Raw genomic sequence first — 16,581 nt, 5'->3', positions numbered from 1 at the left:
ATATGTGGATGGATAACCTCACTGGGACCATTCTTTTACTCTCCAGTTTCTGGGGAAACTAGGTAGAGTAGGGGCCTCCTTTTGGTCCTTCTACATACTTCCTAGCAATATGAGATCAATAGGTATGTGTATGTGTTAGTATGGGAGGGGGAAGAAGGGAGAGAGGGAAAGAGGGAGAGGGATGGAAGAAGAGATAGAGAGATATAGAAAGAATATAAGTATGAATATGAATGAGAATATGTGGGTTTATCAGGCTTGAAAACTAGAGAAGAAAGCAGATTAGAATGAGATGCCTTGAAAGTGATAGAATTTGGGGGCCAGGAGTGTAGCTCAGTAGTAGTTGAGTGTGTGCTTAGCATTTGAAAGATCTTGGGTTCAGTTTCCAGCACCTCCCAAATTAAACAACTTGATGGACTAGGTGGTGGCACTCATCTGTGTCCCTTGATGCTTGGGAGGTTGAGGCAAGAGGATTATTTAACTCAAGAAGTTTGAGGACAACATATAAACAGCAGTGTGAGCATTTGTCTCAACATAGATGACAACACTATTTTGAAAAGTCCTGAAGATTTGCTTGTATACATTTTTCTTTGGGATTCACAATTTCTTCAAATGATGGGTGTGATGGTGTAAATTATCAACTTGACAATCTAGAATTAGCTAAGAGGCAGGTATCTGGGCACGACTGTAGAATATTGCCTTGAGTGTACTGATGGAGGTGGAAAGCCTCAATCCTTGTGAGTGTCACCACTCTTGATGGGACTCTGGACCACATAGGTCGAGGAAGGCACAGGCAAGGCTTGCATTCATCTCTATTCTCCCTGATTATGCATTTGATGTAATCAGGTACTTCACACTCCTGCCATCTCCCATCATTGCTGTGAATTTGAATCTTGACCTGTGAACAGGAATAAACACTTGCTTCCTCAAGTTGCTTTGGTCAGATTATTTTATCAAAGCAACAGGAAAAGAATATAAAACAATGGGATTGATGCTGTCTTTCTTTTCTTTTCCTTTTTTTTTTTTTTAATCTTTCTGAAGTTTTCAAATACAAAAGTCTTGGAGGTAATAAAAAGAAAACCCATCTTTAAATTGGTCTCCAGGAGAGAACACTGTAATCCCTAGGCAACCTTGCCAATTCTGTCCCTTCCCACCGTTCTCGAGCTCCTCCCTCCTTCATGCTGTACAAGGGTCCTGTCTGTTTGACTGGCAGAAATCTGGGGTCAGGAGATAACTTTCTCTTTTCCACTTGCTTACAGCATGGCACAGAGTGGGCCTCGGCCCCATGCACTGTGTGCTCTTGCACTCATGGAGAGGTGAGATGCTCTCACAAACCATGCTCCCCATTATCATGTGGACCACAGGAGCTGGGATTCCTTGCTGAAGGAGGCTGCTGCCCAGTCTGCGTGGGAGCCGGGAGTGAGTATGAGCTGGTGGGCAGGGGCCCTCTCTGCCTTTGAGGTTACAGATGACTCTTCCTTGTTCAGCATGCTTCAAAGATTCAGAATGGTGGTGGTGCACACCTTTAATTCCAGCACTCGGGATGCTGAGGCAGGCGGATCTCTGAGTTGGAGACCAGCCTGGTCTACAGGAGCTTGTTTCAGGACAGGCTCCAAAGCCACAGAGAAATCCTGTCTTGAAAAACAAAAAACAAAAACAAACATACAAACAAATGCTGAATTCCCTTCCAGTTTGAGCCAAGATGGTGTGGCCTTGAACTGGGTAGTAAGTGATACCTCAGAGGGTGGGATTGGCAGAGATCTTTAGGCTGCATTCCAAGGTAGAATTCTGCTAGTGTCTTATTTACATATCTTACCTTGGCCAGCTATAGCCTTCTATCCTTTCTTCCTCCAAGAGTGGGGAAACAGTCCTTTGATTGGACTCCATGAGGCTCAGGTCCCTTCTTCTCCCTTGATAGAGAGACAGACCAGACCTACTCTCCATGTAGTATTGCTACCGCTCATTCTGCCAGCTGGTCTTAGATGCAATATCTTTCTCTAAGACAAGTAGGAGGGGGGATGGGGACTCCCTTCTTTTGTGTTTCCTACAGCCTGCTATAAACTAAGGCACCCTGCTTTCTCTCAGCAAGCTGGGGGCACGCTTCCAGATCTGTCCTTTGAACCCATGCTTTCTCAATATATCCTTTTCATCCCATTTTAGAGATGCATGTTCGGTTACACTTTCACAGCTCTTCATACAGACTTTATAATAAGTAGGAATTATCATCAGTCTGTCATGCCCTCTGCTGACATGTAATGATTAGAATGGTTCTTTAATTTGGTATCAGTTGGAAGCCGTGCTCTTTTACACACACACACACACACACACACACACACACACACACACACACACACACACCACACTTTTTCTTTTGTTACTGGTTCTTTCCAGTCCAACCATACCAGAGAAATCATGGAAGTAGATAGAATGTTTGCCTAATACATTTCAGAACTCACCTGCTAGCTGATGTGAGCATTGTGAGCTGTCTGAATGTGGAAATACATGAGCAGCCAAGTGGGGGTACCACGGGGAGTGTGCTGCCTCAGTTCCTGGGGTTCACTCTTAGAACTAAAGAGCATTTTTGATTGGCTCTCTGTGAGGAAGGCATATTAAAGATGTTCTGTGTCTCCAGATTAGAGCATCTTCTAGGAACAGCTACCTAATGGGTGAAATTGCCACATTTCCTGTGCAAAGAGTAAAGGAGCCTTTTAGTTTGCCTCTGTAGTCTCTCTGTATGTGAAAATTCTGTATTTTCTATCTGCTCCATTGGGTCTGAGAACACTCAAAGGGTGAGAGGAGCCCACCGCCCATGCACCCTGGACCTCCCAGGACACGGTGCACAGGACACATGAACAAATGCACCTCTTGGAACCAAGTTTTCCGACTAGGTGAAAGGAACTGGTGTATATGGAATTTTCTTTAGGCTGCCAACCAGCATCCAAATGAAGACACAGAGACTTATTATTAATTATGAATGTTTGGCCTTAGTTTAGGCGTGTCTCACTAGCTCTTGTAACTTAATTTAACCTGTTTCTATTCATCTACATTTTGCTTGGGGCTCTGTACTTTTCTGTCTGTTCTACTTTCCTGCTTCCTCCGTGTCTGTCTGCCTGGCCCCTGGCTTCCATTTTCTTTCTTGCCCGAGCCTAAATTCCTCCTCTTCTTTTCTCTCTCTGCCCGGAAATTCTGCCTATACCTCTTCCCTGGCTATTGACCATTCAGATTTTTTATTAGACCAATAAATAAGGTACCTTAGACAAGGTAAAACAGCAATGCATGCTTACATAGTTAAACAAATATTCTGCAACAGAATGGGGAGCAGGTAGCTGAGATCATAGAAAAAAAAAAAAAAATAGAACCAATGTTCTATACCCCACCAGAATTTACTAGTAGCATAGACTCAGAGATGGCAAAGTAGCAATTACAAAGCATGAAACCCAAGAATATCCCCACTCCTTACCACCCTGTTGCAGGATATTTGATCACACCACAAACCCTAGAGATTGCATTTACTGAAAAAAAACTTGTTTCTAATTATAGTGTGGCTCAGCTCTAGCACATACCTTTAATCCAAGAGCTTTCTGCTTGAATATTGTAAACAGGATTAATTAAAGTCAACAATAGGTCAATAGGTGGAATAAGCAACTAAGGAAAAAAAAAAAAAAAAAAAAAAAAAAAACACGAGAGAGTAGGAGGGAGCCAGGAGGACAGGTACTGAGATACACAGGAAGTGGAAGGGAGGGACATTGACTTGGGGAGTTTGGTTTGAGACAAGGTAGGAGAAGGAGCAGCAGATGCTGGGATGTCAGCAGAGGAGGATGGTCAGCTGGGTGCTTTCTCTGCCTCTCTGAGGTAGCAGGCTTTCACCCCAGCATCTGGTTCCCCGATCTTTATTGGCAAAATTAAACAATTGAGATTTTTGTCAAAACATCATCACCCACACAGTGGCCCTGGGCCCAGTTCACACATGCAGTCAGCTCTGATACCACCATATGAGTACTCACACCAACCCTATGTCTTTGTCCTTCCAGAACCCTGTTCCTATGATGGTCACGTGTATCAGGATGGAGAGGAGTGGCGACTGAGCCGTTGTGCCAAGTGTGTGTGCAGAAACGGGCTCATTCAGTGCTTCACAGCTCAGTGTCAACCTCTGTTTTGTAACCAGGTAAGGAGAGACTCTCTGAGCCCACCTTTCCCACGGACCTAACTGCTTTTATGAGATACTGTTAGGTGCCCACCCGGGGAAGCAGTAGAACCTAGAAGCCAGGGCTGTTTCATTTTCCTTATACTTTTGGAGACAATCTCAAAGGTGATTTTTTTTCCCCTCTTAGAAGCCATGGATAGGCCTGATTACCAGCCATTTGGGTAAATTGTCACACAAAGAAATGGAGCTTCAGGGCTATACATGAGGAAACCTTCAGTGTGAAATGCAGATGTTCCAAATGTCAGGCTAAACATCTGGGAAGCTGTGTAAAAAGATGAAGTCTGTTACTTTCCTCCCATGTATAGGTGTAGCTTACTTTATAAACACACAGACACGTCTTTGAGCATGATTATCCAGATGTACACAATTTAATTCTTATAGGATAATGATGCAAGTTCCCAAAGTGTCTTCTCGGAGGGTATTGAAGTTTGGCAGGATCATCTTCATTCAAAGCTGATCCAATTTTCAAAACATTTGTGTTCACGCAAATCTAGAGGAGAGATTACGTTGTAAATATCTGTGGCATGGGCAGTGTTTTATAGTCTTCTCTTCCAAAGGCTCCTGAAGATGTGCCTCAGAAGTTGATAGATAACTAACTGTGAGAGTTTTGCCTCCAGTGGAAAAATCGTTCATTTTTTAATCCAAGGAAAGTCTGGAAATAAAGATTGGGTTGCTACAGAGTAGCACTTTTCATCAAATAAAGCAAAATCAATAATGTGGCATATTGTGACAATTGGGCGATATTTTTAAAGACAGACAAAAGGCAATTAGACACGAAATGCTAAATGCCAAATCAAGGGAAATGTATCTAAATGAAAGACTGGATTCTGTAATCCACACTATGACAACTTCTATACTCACGTCTGAGCATTCAATCATCAAGAAGTCTTGTTCTAGCTTCAGGTTGCAAGTGAGTGCCTTGGTAGAATTGCATGGGACTTTACTGTCCTCATGTCTGACAGGGATGTCATGATGAGTAGGGCATGTTAACATGTATAGTAGTTTATTCTTCCTGTATAGCGAGGGCAGCTCTTGACAGGTTGCTACCATTACAATAAGGGAGAGAGGGAGAAATGGAGACCTGTTGAGAATCTTCTTCTTTGAATTGTAAAACAACCTCACACAGCGTGTAAGGGCCAGGCATCACAATAATTGAAAGTACCATTTCTCATGTTGAAAAGAATACATTTATATTCTTTCTTTATTCATAGTATTCACTCATTGTTTACACCAAAGTATGTAATCAATGTAAAATGGTAAAATTCAGTGTGATACCTCAGGACTGATATGTAAGTGATCTCAGCAACTTTTGTATTCTTAAGTCATCTTTGCCATCTGTCTATCTGTCTGTCTGTCTATCTATCTATCTATCTATCTATCTATCTATCTATCTATCTATCTATCTCTCTATCTAGATATCTCACAGATCAGTTAGAACCATGTAATATTGATTTACTGTCTCTGTGAAATATTACCTACCACAATGACACAGTAGAGTCCCATAGAATTAGTGTTGATGTAACACCTAATCCCACCAGCACCCTCACAACTGCCAATACCATCACCATCAACCACTACAGTGCCACTTTCCAGGGATTTAATGTGGGTCAGTTCTTTACTTCAAGGGCTTTGCAATTCTTAACAACAGCCCCATGAAGTAGGATCAATTACTACCTCTTCCTCTTTGTGTCCAAGGAAGCAGAGGCCTGGGGAGGGTAAATGACTTGTCCTGGGTACGACAGCCAGCACTTCTGTGTCAAGCAGTCCAGTATCACTGCCTAAAAGATCACTCCCGTAGCATATTTAGTATAATGATCCCAGTAGCAAAGGCTGCTAACATAACATAATCAAGTGTGATAGGGTATATCTTATATGCATTTATCCATTCAATGTAAGAGGGAAAAAAATTCAAGTTTGTTACTAGAAATATATTTTCCAAAGCTGAGGTTTGGAACATTCTAACCAGTTTTGAGGATTTCTATGACTCATGAGTTCACTTGTTCATTCCTTTGCTTTTTGGTTTAATTATAACAGGAGTTTTAAAGTGTGGAAAGGGCAGAAAGCAGAAGAAAAACAATCCCTGATGCTAGATATCTTTCTTTGGCAATTTAGTTCAGTCCTGATAGACAATAGAGATTCTTGCTTGTTTGCATGCATTCTAAAAGTTGGTGATTATCCATAGTGAAAAAAGTCACTGCTTTTTGTGCTCAAATGAGTAGTTATTCCCTTGATGAAATAGTGAATCCAAACTGAACTGCCTGCTCTCACCTTTTGTCCAGATACCCTGTCAACTGAGCCACAACCCTGTCCCTTTTATCATCACTCACTAAAATGATCTTTGTGGTGATGAGACGTGCTCCTCCGGATATTTAGTTAATGTGCTGCAGGGGATCTCTCTGTGTCAGGGCCTGTAGTAGCCTAGGCAAGTGCACTGTCACCGAGCTACATCCTCAGCCCACCAGCAGGCATGTTTTTATTTGAATACCACAAATTTCTCACACTATTGATTAATCTAAACCACTTGAACCTTATCCATGGATATTTTTTTGAAGAGAGATTATTTGTATGTCTTCCGAGCTTGAGAATTATTTTCTTGATAGAAGACAATTTGGAGACTGAGCCCAGAGGCCTACAGACTCATATCCCCTGAATTTTGGGTTCCAATGTCACAGAGAATCTGAAGGCCTGTTTTTTTCTTCTGCTTTGGCCCTTGTTGCAAGGCATATAGTCCTTTCCCCACACTCTGCTTCTATTCAAAGTGCCTGCCTGTAGCCACCTTCTATACCTCGTGTTTGGGACTTTGTTCGAAATGAGGTTTTAAAGGTGGCATCCCTTACTTCAATACCCCTCTACCCTCCCCTGAGAACCATGACAATTTTTTTAGTCCTCTTGTAAGGTGCCTCATCTCTAGTCTGTAATTTACAGCTAGTATAGCAATGATGTATTCCAGTAGAATGTTTTTAAACCCTTATAATTCAAACATCTTCCAGGATATTTCTAGGTGAAATACTGTTTGGGAAAACCCATTCCCCATGTATGAGAGCCATCTGCCAAAGGTACAAGGTGCTGGGCAACTGAAAATAGGGAGACAGATTCATGATCATAGAAAGTGGAGTTCGCAGGGGACTTTCACACAGAATGTGTCTTGGATTTTAGCAAGATGGGTGGATTCCTACATGCTGAGTTGAGAGGAAGTCATTTGCCTGTGAACCTAAATGAGTGTGGGCCTCACCAGTATGTGCCTAGCCTTTGTCAAAACCCAACAATGTGTCAAACAATCGTTAACAGTCAGCACATGTGCTTGGCGAATTGAATGATGCTCTGTGATGGAGCTTTATGTGCACCTGAAGTTCACTTGGTGAACAGGCTGGTGGGAATAACCAATAGGGTGAAGACTGTTGTCAATATAAAGCAGTTCATGTATTTATCTTCTATCTTGCCTTTCTTACTGTGTTCCTGTGTTTTAATTTTTTCCCCCCAGTTTGGCTTTAGGGAACCACTTCTGTTTCAAATTTTATTACTTTTCTAGAAATATCAATGACTCTTTTACCTCTCTATTCTTTATCAGTCATTTTTCATATGTTCCTCAGTCTCTTCATCATCCTGGAGAGTTTTCTTCTGGTTATAGTCACTATTTCCACAACTGACGGTACAGAGGCAGGAGAAGAAAAGAAGCAAACACCGTGTTTCTTGTCTCAGTCATTATGTTCACTACATTTATTACTCATTATTACATTAGACCACACTGTCTGTCTTCTTACACAGTCCTCGCCATCCACTCTCCATCAGACCTACTGTAAGTAAGAGGCTGGCGTATTTCCATCACAGAGGTCATTTTTAGTGTACACAAAACCCCAGGCTCAATTCCCAGCACGGTGGGGGTAGGGGGATGAAAGAAAAGACACAAAGAGGAAAGAGAAAACCCAGAAGTACCCCCCTCCCCGTCTTTACCTTTTATGAACACTGCTGAGTCAATTAAAACAATACATTTTCATGGCTCTCCTGTGATTGTCTTACAGAGTGCCCCGCTCTCAATGAACAGAAGGCATTTCTTCTGATCATTCATTCTTTCAGGTTTCTGCCCACATCTTTTCTTTGTCATCATCCCCTGCCTGCCTGCCACAGTGATAGTGGCCTTCCCTCCACCCTGTCCCTGGGATGTGTGGCCAGGTGCTTGTGACTGGAATCCGCTTTCACTTGCCCTTGCTGTGCTGAGATAAGATCTTTCCCATTTCCGCTGCCTGGTCCACTCACCTTCTGAACACAAGAAACAAAGGGTCACCTCCACCTCCACCTCCGGTGTGCACTGCCCTCCCAAGGGCCTTTTCCGTCCCTTGGGTATTTAGTCACCATGCCTTAATCACTTTCTGTGACCCTGAACACCCCTCCCTGTTATGTTGTGTAGTTGATATTATGGGCTCTGACTAGATGCAGAAAGATATGAAGGGCTGAGAGCAATCTGTCTGACTCATATCGCAGTCTGTGAGGACTGAGCCCTGATCCAGAAAACCCAAGCTTGGGAGGGGATGGTGACTCTTATTTGTGCTTTCACTTATGCACCAAGAGAAGGCCACCCAGTGTCTTACGTTCAGTGGACTTTCTGGCAACAATGGGAAGATGACTGTCACATCTCTCTGATATCCTCCGAAGTACTATGCTAGAAAGGTGTTTTGTCAAGACTCTCAGACACAATGCACTGTAAACTTCATTATCATAAGAATCTTTATTTAAGGGCAACCATAATTCAATATAGCCTTCCTGGTAACTCTGCCTTCCCAAATGTAATCAGATTCACCATATTTTATAGTACTGTATCTCGGCAATTGTGGGGGATATTGTATCATCCAGGACACACATCTTTCTGCAAAGGGCAGGATTGAGTAATTTCAGCTTTGTGAGCAATACAGTTAAAATAACTACTCAGCTCTGCCATTGTAGCATAAAGATGATAGGTAATATATAACTATATGGGTATGTGGTGATAATACAATAAAACTTTATTTATAAAAATAGGTGGTAAGGTGGACATGCTTCATACTCCATAGTTTACTGGTCCAAGCTTGACCCTGTATTTGGGAAGAGTATCAAAAGCCAGAAAAGCCTTTGTACTAGTTATTTTTATCCCATGTTGGTTAAGAAAGGCTGATGGAAGGGCTGGAGAGATGGCTTAGTGATTAGAGCACTTCCTGCTTTTGCAAAGAACCTGAGTTTGGGTCTCAGCATCAATGTTACTTCAGCTCCAGAGGATGTGAAGCCCAATTCTGGCCTCTGAGTATGTGCACACACATATGTGCACACACATGTAGACATATACATATGAACAATAAAACAAATATTTTAAAAAGACAACACTGAGTCTTCCTACTGAGGACAGAGAATAAGCAAGGCTTAGTTCAATTTTTATTTTTATTTTTTACTGCAGTACAGTTACTGTGTGACTTGATGTATGCTGCTACTTCTTCAACCAAAATTTCATTGAAGAATTCAGAAGTCAAGACATGCTCAGTTTTCTCATTGCCGATTCAGTTTTCACACATTCTGTTAAACATCAACAGTCATAATACTTTATGTATGGAATAATAAGATATCTCCACAAAGAAAACAGCTGCTGTTTTAATTCCAGTGGTTTAAGCATTCGCAAACAATCTGATAGTGATGCAGAAACTTGAGAGGCAATGTGTAACTGTGTTAAATGATTGTGGAGGTGTATTACTGGAACTTTGGATGAGAAGTTGATGTTGTAGGACCCCTGTCCCTTCTGTCTCAGCTATGCAGTCCTTGTTCTTCCAGAAGGAGTACAGAGTAACTATGGCAGTAAATTCTTCTCTGCTATCTCCTTCTCATAAGACAAAGTGGAGGGACCATTCTGGAGGTTCTGTCTTTTGTGTAGTGTCTATCACTACTTATGACAACTGAGTTAGTTCTCATCCTTCTTCCCCTTTTAATTGATCCTCCCTCCTGATATTGAAGAAGACTGTGGGGATCAGTGGGAAGCTAACTCTGGGTCAGCTAGGAGGATGCTATTACTATAACAACAAAGATAAGTACCTGACTCTTCTGTGGTAGTGGTTTTAGTAGTAGAAATGAGGATGGACAGAAAGGGTCATTGGGGATGATTGTTTAGCAGTGGATCTCTGTTACATTTCTCTATATTGTCTATTCTAAATTTTTTAAAGGGTGATTGATTGACTTGTTTGTGTTAAGGATGTCCCCAATGTACCTATATAAACATATGGATTCACCCCCTAATGCACCAGTATAAAAATATGGATTAATATTAAGATGCAGAAGAATAGTGAAATAGCTGATCAAGGAAGGGTCTACTTTTGCCTTTGAATTTAGATGTGAATAATGAGGAGTGCAATATATTCTAAAGTGCTAACGTACTTGGGACTCTGAAGTTTTGTTTCAACCATTTACCTTGAGCAGTCAGACAAGTTACATAACTTGTCTGTTGGTAGTGTTCTCACTAAAGGCAGGAATAAGACCGTTTACCATGAAGAATCCTGTACAAGACTTAGGATATCCCTGGTGAAGACAAATACTCTTTTATTTTGTAGGTATTTGTGCTCTGATAGTTGTTAGTAAAAGATGGGACATATACATGCTTCCTAAGGTTCAGACTGACCTTGGAATGACTGACGCTTGTCAACACCCTGGGTTACAAATGAATGCTGAGTGATGACAGGAATTGCTGTGCCTCGTGCTGCAAGCTGTGAAGTAGGATTTTCCTACTGGTGCGCATTTCATTAATACTTTTTCTTCTGGATTGTCCCTCTTTGGGTGTCAAGGATGAAATCATCGTCCAAGTCCCAGGAAAATGCTGTCCTCAGTGCTCGGCGCGATCATGTTCTGTAGCTGGCCAAGTGTACGAGGTAACCTCTGTGTGCCCCACACGGGTGTTCTGACATATCTTCTCACACTTGTGTTCCATGCCTTCCAACCACGGAGCTTCCCAACCTTCCTTTCTGACTTGTTACCAGGATTAGTAACTCAGTACATAAATGGCTTTTATGAAAATAGCCTTTATGAAAAAATTAAACTGAAAAGGATTACAAATATGAAAGAATGTGCTGGCAAGCAGAACCCAGTTCATAAGCCTTGGGAAAACTTAACTGTTCACATGCATGCTGAAGAGAGGAGGGGGCTGTCATTGGTCGCCAACAGTTTGTGGGGTGTTTCAAGGTTCTGGAGATGTTTGTCTCTTTGGTTGGATTTTATGCAGTGATATCCAGTGACACCTCTGCCCCATATTATACTAGGAAGCAACATGGGGGTAGCAGACCAGACAGCCCAGAGATTGAAGGCGGAGGAAACTTTAAGCTGAGTGCTACTATTGAAACAGCCTAGACAACCAGACCAAAACTGTAGTAGGTATAAAGTAAATGAATAAATGCTGTCTGAGGAGTGCTCATATCAGAAGCCATACTCTTCTGAAGCAGAAAACATATGCAAAATGAAGCCAGCTTATTTTCTTGTTTGCTTACCATTCTAAGGAAAACTAAATAGAGAATAGGATTGTGGCAGTCAGGGGAAGCTGGAATGAGTCTCATTAATTCTAGGTGGTTCTCTTAAAGTATGAATGAAATAGCTAGTTATGTAAGGACTTTCAAATTTTGATTTGTTTTAGTGTGTGTGTGTGTGTCTATCTGTCTGTCTGTGTGTCTATCTTCCATGTGTGTCTTGTTGTGTATACTTTGTGCATACCTGGACTTTGGAAGTCCTGAAGAGAGCATTGGATCCCTGGATCTGGAGTCACCGGTGGTTGTGATCTGCCATGTGGACACTGGGGACAAAGCCCAGGTCCTCTGCAAGAGCAGCTGGTGCATGGCGTCACCAGGCCTTCTCTCCAGCAGTGGGAGATACTTTGTTTGAGCTCTTTGGCATAGTGGTCTCATCTGGACAAGTCTGAGTGACCAGTTTGAAGGATGAGCTTTGAAACTCTTTGAATGCCCCAATAAAAGAAACTAAAATATGACATTGTAGACAATAAGATGTCCCAATAGGGAGGGGTCTTCATGGTTAATGAGTTTAGGTCTCAGTGTTGTCCTCATGTGGGTGTTTGCCTTAATCATGTCTCCCTGTCGTCCCTTGGATGACCTTTTATTGCCATGAATCCTGTTGTTACTCATGCATTGCTACTGCCTGGTGAAAGAAACATGGATGCAGAGTAATTCTATTGACTTCCAGTATTTGAGCAAGCCTAGGACAACTCCTATATCCTAGCTGCAAGGGAAGCTGAGAAAATAAGCAAATATCAGAGTCTCCTATCAAGGAAAACCCAAAGAATAAGGAACTAACCAATAGGGTCTTCTTACTCAACACAGCATTCCTAAGGCCTGTAGGTGTTTGATATAGTGACCCTCAACAGATTACATTCATTCAATCTAAATGCAAATTTGTTTGAATATTCACTGACTTTTCTCATAGAGGCCACTTCACCTAGGTAATTTCACTTCTCAGGAATACATTCTATATGGCTGCATTATAACGTATTGGAATCGTATGTTGAGCTTCTGTCTGACACCTGTGGCATTTAATGTGCCGTCCTCCTTTTTCCTTTCTCAGCACGGCGGACAGTGGAAAGAAGACGCCTGTACCCTGTGTGTGTGTGACCAGGGAGAGGTCAGGTGTCACAAACAGGCCTGCCCTCCACTGAAATGCAAAAAGGTATTTGAAAGTGTGTGGCTCTTTTTTCTAAGCTTGATTCTGGACCATTTGAGAAAGGCATTTCTTAGTCTACCGTGTCCTTTGATAGAATCAAAAGCTTTAGAGAATGTGGAATGGAGAGCTGAGGTGAAAAAAACATCCCCCTGGACCAGGAGGGGTTGTGTTACACAAGGCCAGTGTTCTGTGTCTCTCCCCTACTTCTCGACCCGACCCAGATGTTTCCATTGTTTCCTAGGGCCTGCCCTTCCCTTACTATTCTCTGTGTCTCCAGGGTGAAAGCAGAGCCCAGCACCATGGGCAGTGTTGTGAGGAATGTGTGTCCTCTGTCAGAAGCTGCTCATCCCGTGGGATCCTGCGGTACCAGGATGAAATGTGGAAGGGCTCGGCCTGTGAGTTCTGCATGTGTGACCAGGGCCAAGTGACCTGCCAGACTGCGGAGTGTGCCAAAGTGACTTGTGCCCTGGTAAGAAGTGAAGGCATTTATTTCCATTTGCAGGGTGGCAGCTCCTTCCAGCAGATGGTGGGTGTTCCTTCCTCCTGGAAGCAGAGGGAATGCCAGACTGATGGCTCACACTACCAGGGCCCTCAGCACAGAGATGCCTGGATGGGAAGTGGATGTCAGTGACTATTCAGACTAGCTTCCAGCAGTCCCTGGAGATTTTAGCTGCCAGTGCATCTGGTCAGATTAAACCTGGGCCAGAAGCATGAAGGGAGGGACACGATGGAGGACATTGGCCTGCTAGTTGGTGAAGCTGGACCTTCTTGCTAGTTTGCTCAGGCCTTACAATAGTGGTCTGAAGGTGTGCCGGCAGCCTGGCTCTTTCTGCAAGCCCACTGGCTGCATGTAGTAGAAGACAGCCATGAGCCCTCATATATATATGTGTCAAGGGGACCTCATAAACAATTAACTTTGTTGACTTCTGCTATCTCTATAGAATTTCTAGACACTTCCCACATAGCACACATAGCAGCGTCTGTCTGGACTTCAGATGTATATTTTAGGGAGATTACTTTTTTCCCTCCTTTGAACTCAATTTTGACCCATGACTTAAAATAAAAAATGCTTTTAAAGTTTTCTTGTGCTCTGGCCGCTCCCATCCGCCCCTCCAGTTTCCCTCAGGGTTGTGAACTTGAGTTCTCTACAGAGATCTGAAGCTTAGTGGTCAGTGAAGACGTTTTTCCTTCTGGGTTGTCCCCCACCCCCACCCCCCAGCTCCTCCCAGAACTGAGCCTAAAGAGGAGCAAGCTGCCTGTTGAACAAAGCTGTCATTTACAACTTGGGTTTTATTTTGCCTCCTGAATCTACATCTTGGCTGAGCTGAAGCATACTTAGGCAGAAAGGGTCTCGCCCTCTCGTAGATTTATTCACCCCCACACACCTCTTCATTTCTTTTCCTGACGTGAGGGGACTCAGAATGGTGGTAAGGAGATGAGAAGAAACTCAATGAGAGCCCCTTCCCCTCTCTTGCCGTCTGGTGGGGCCTTCTTCCGTCTGCATCTGAGGGTGCTGGGTTATTTTCCAAGGTTTAGTTTGTTGAATATTCCAAGGTTTATGAAAAGCTGGAAGAGGTGATCATGGTAGGCTTTCTTAACCACCTACAGAAAGGGGCACAACTCACTTCCCCTCAGGTTGCACCCTTCCGAGTGTCTGCTGGCCCACTTGGTATAGAGTGACACCTAACTGTGCTGCCTAAGTTAGGCTCTCTGCAGGCCTTGGAGGGAAATGGAATTGCAGCTGTTGGAGTTGAGCCTGCCTCTTTCCTCCAGCCACCCTCTGATTCTCTGTTAGCCCATTGTGTTGCCACCTTTGCTTTTGTGGATTGAGCATCTGAAGCCTGCAGCCCATTTCTCCAGGTCTTTAGTCTCTGCCAGAGTATCTCATCATACCCTGGTTTCATGTATGTTAGTAGATTCTAAGCTAGAAACACTGCCCATAATGAAATTTTAATCAAAATAGAATCTTAGGAAGGAAAAAAAATATTGTCCAGTTTCTTTTAGACATCATAATTCTGAAATTAGCTTTAGTTAATGGCCTCGTTAAGGCCTGGTTATCCTAATAGCTTCTTAATTTCTGCTTTGCTTGTATCACTGGTGATAAGGAGATGACCTTGAGAGTTCCTGGGATTTGTGGGAAGTTAGATACATGAACAGAAATGATGCTACCTGGAGGTCTGCAGGAGCACCAAGGATTATGTAGATATGAATTAAGTGCCTTCCGAGCTCCTGAGGGAAATGACTGTGAGGAAGCTGGGAAGGGCACTGTTGCTACCTTCAGCCAATTCCACCCAGCCTTCTGCTCCCCTCTTAAAAACAGCAAGGTCATTTGACTTCTAGTCTTGGAGACCAACGGTGCATTAGGTGTTAGTGCTACACATCTACATGAAGCTACAGAGATGTTAGTTTCTACAGGTGACAATAATCACAGGGTCCCTATTGTCGTTCATTACCAAATCAGCAGCAATGTTCTGAAAAGCCTTGACGTCTACGTGCAGTTTTTCTTTGTTAAAAAAAAAAAGGAGGACATGGCATGATCTCCGTCTTTGATGTATTCAGTAAGATCTTAGACACCGAAGCATAAATTGATCAGTGGGAGAACAGCACAATATGACTGATTTCATATTTCCAGATGTTATGAACATACATTCGCATGAGGATATCACATTATTTCTTTCTTCTTACAAGGGCCTATTGTTTACATCTGAGATTTACTGTGCTGGGAGGAACAGAACTTGTAACACAATGCTATGAAGAGGGAAGGCAGGAATAATTGGGGAGCCTTCCTTTCCTCCCATTGGAGGAAAGCTATCTCCAGAAAGGCCAGCTGCCTTGCAGGGTCGTTGTTCCTGTGGCTATAGGTATTCAGTGGAGGAGGTGTAGCAGATTTGATATTGAGAACTCACTTCAAAATGAAATGAATGGGTTTGTTTCACAATTCAGTTCTGTTCAAAGCAGAGGTCAGATGCCAGCTGGCACGTTCCTCATAGCAATAAGCTGAAGTGTCTGGGGTCAGCCAGGCATCTATAAATAGTAAATCTGTTTAGGCCTTCCTGCGTCACCCAAACTGAATCCATGTTCCCTTGGTTTTGGGTGTTTATTGCTCTGTGTGAAGGCTCAGAAAAGCCACCTTCTCTATATGGGCTGTGGGAGCTCTCAAGCTCTGTCATGCCTTTTGTTTTTAATAGAAGAACATACTCTGTCTGGCTTCAAAATATTGTTTTAAGCAACTTAGATTACATGCATATAAACCTTTTTATATGCTTTGGAAGTAAATTTCAATCTGATTCTCAGTGATGCCATCACTGCAGCTGATTCTTTGTGTTTCTGCAAAACAATTTATATGTAAATACGCCTGATCCCTGTAGCACACTCTGCTCAGTTTGCCTCTGACTAGTGTGAATTTTGATGGACAGCAATCCATACAGCCCCCTTCTTTCTCCAATAACTTTTAGGAATTGTGAAATGTTATAGTCATTCATGCAATTTTGTGTTTGTTTTAGAAATTTATGCTTACCTTCATTAAAAAGGAAACTTAACATTCCTTTTAGAAAATCTTGAAGCCTCTAGAAGACAGCCTAAAAATCCATTCTTAAAGCTACAACCCAAGAACAACTAATGCTTTTACGCTGTATTTTTCATAAGTAGAGCATTTTAAACATACACTATCATTGTTTAATATGAGTATCTAATTTTATAGTGCTCTTTCTATTTAA

The 16,581-nt window shown here is 42.5% G+C and overlaps 1 protein-coding gene across 1 annotated transcript in view; it reads left to right on the top strand.

The window, feature by feature from the left end:
• Positions 1-16,581, top strand: part of Fras1 (Fraser extracellular matrix complex subunit 1) — a 245,647-nt gene that overhangs the window by 14,987 nt on the left and 214,079 nt on the right. Inside the window, exons 4-8 of the mRNA XM_051198572.1 lie at positions 1,257-1,416; positions 4,029-4,162; positions 10,993-11,076; positions 12,770-12,871; positions 13,143-13,334. Of these exons, the coding sequence (XP_051054529.1) occupies positions 1,257-1,416; positions 4,029-4,162; positions 10,993-11,076; positions 12,770-12,871; positions 13,143-13,334 (672 nt within the window). The remainder of the gene's footprint in view (positions 1-1,256; positions 1,417-4,028; positions 4,163-10,992; positions 11,077-12,769; positions 12,872-13,142; positions 13,335-16,581) is intronic.

The sequence above is a fragment of the Phodopus roborovskii genome, unplaced genomic scaffold, assembly GCF_943737965.1.
Source record: "Phodopus roborovskii unplaced genomic scaffold, PHOROB, whole genome shotgun sequence".
NCBI classification, from domain to species: Eukaryota; Metazoa; Chordata; class Mammalia; order Rodentia; family Cricetidae; genus Phodopus; species Phodopus roborovskii.
This window is presented reverse-complemented; position numbering and strand designations above follow the sequence as displayed.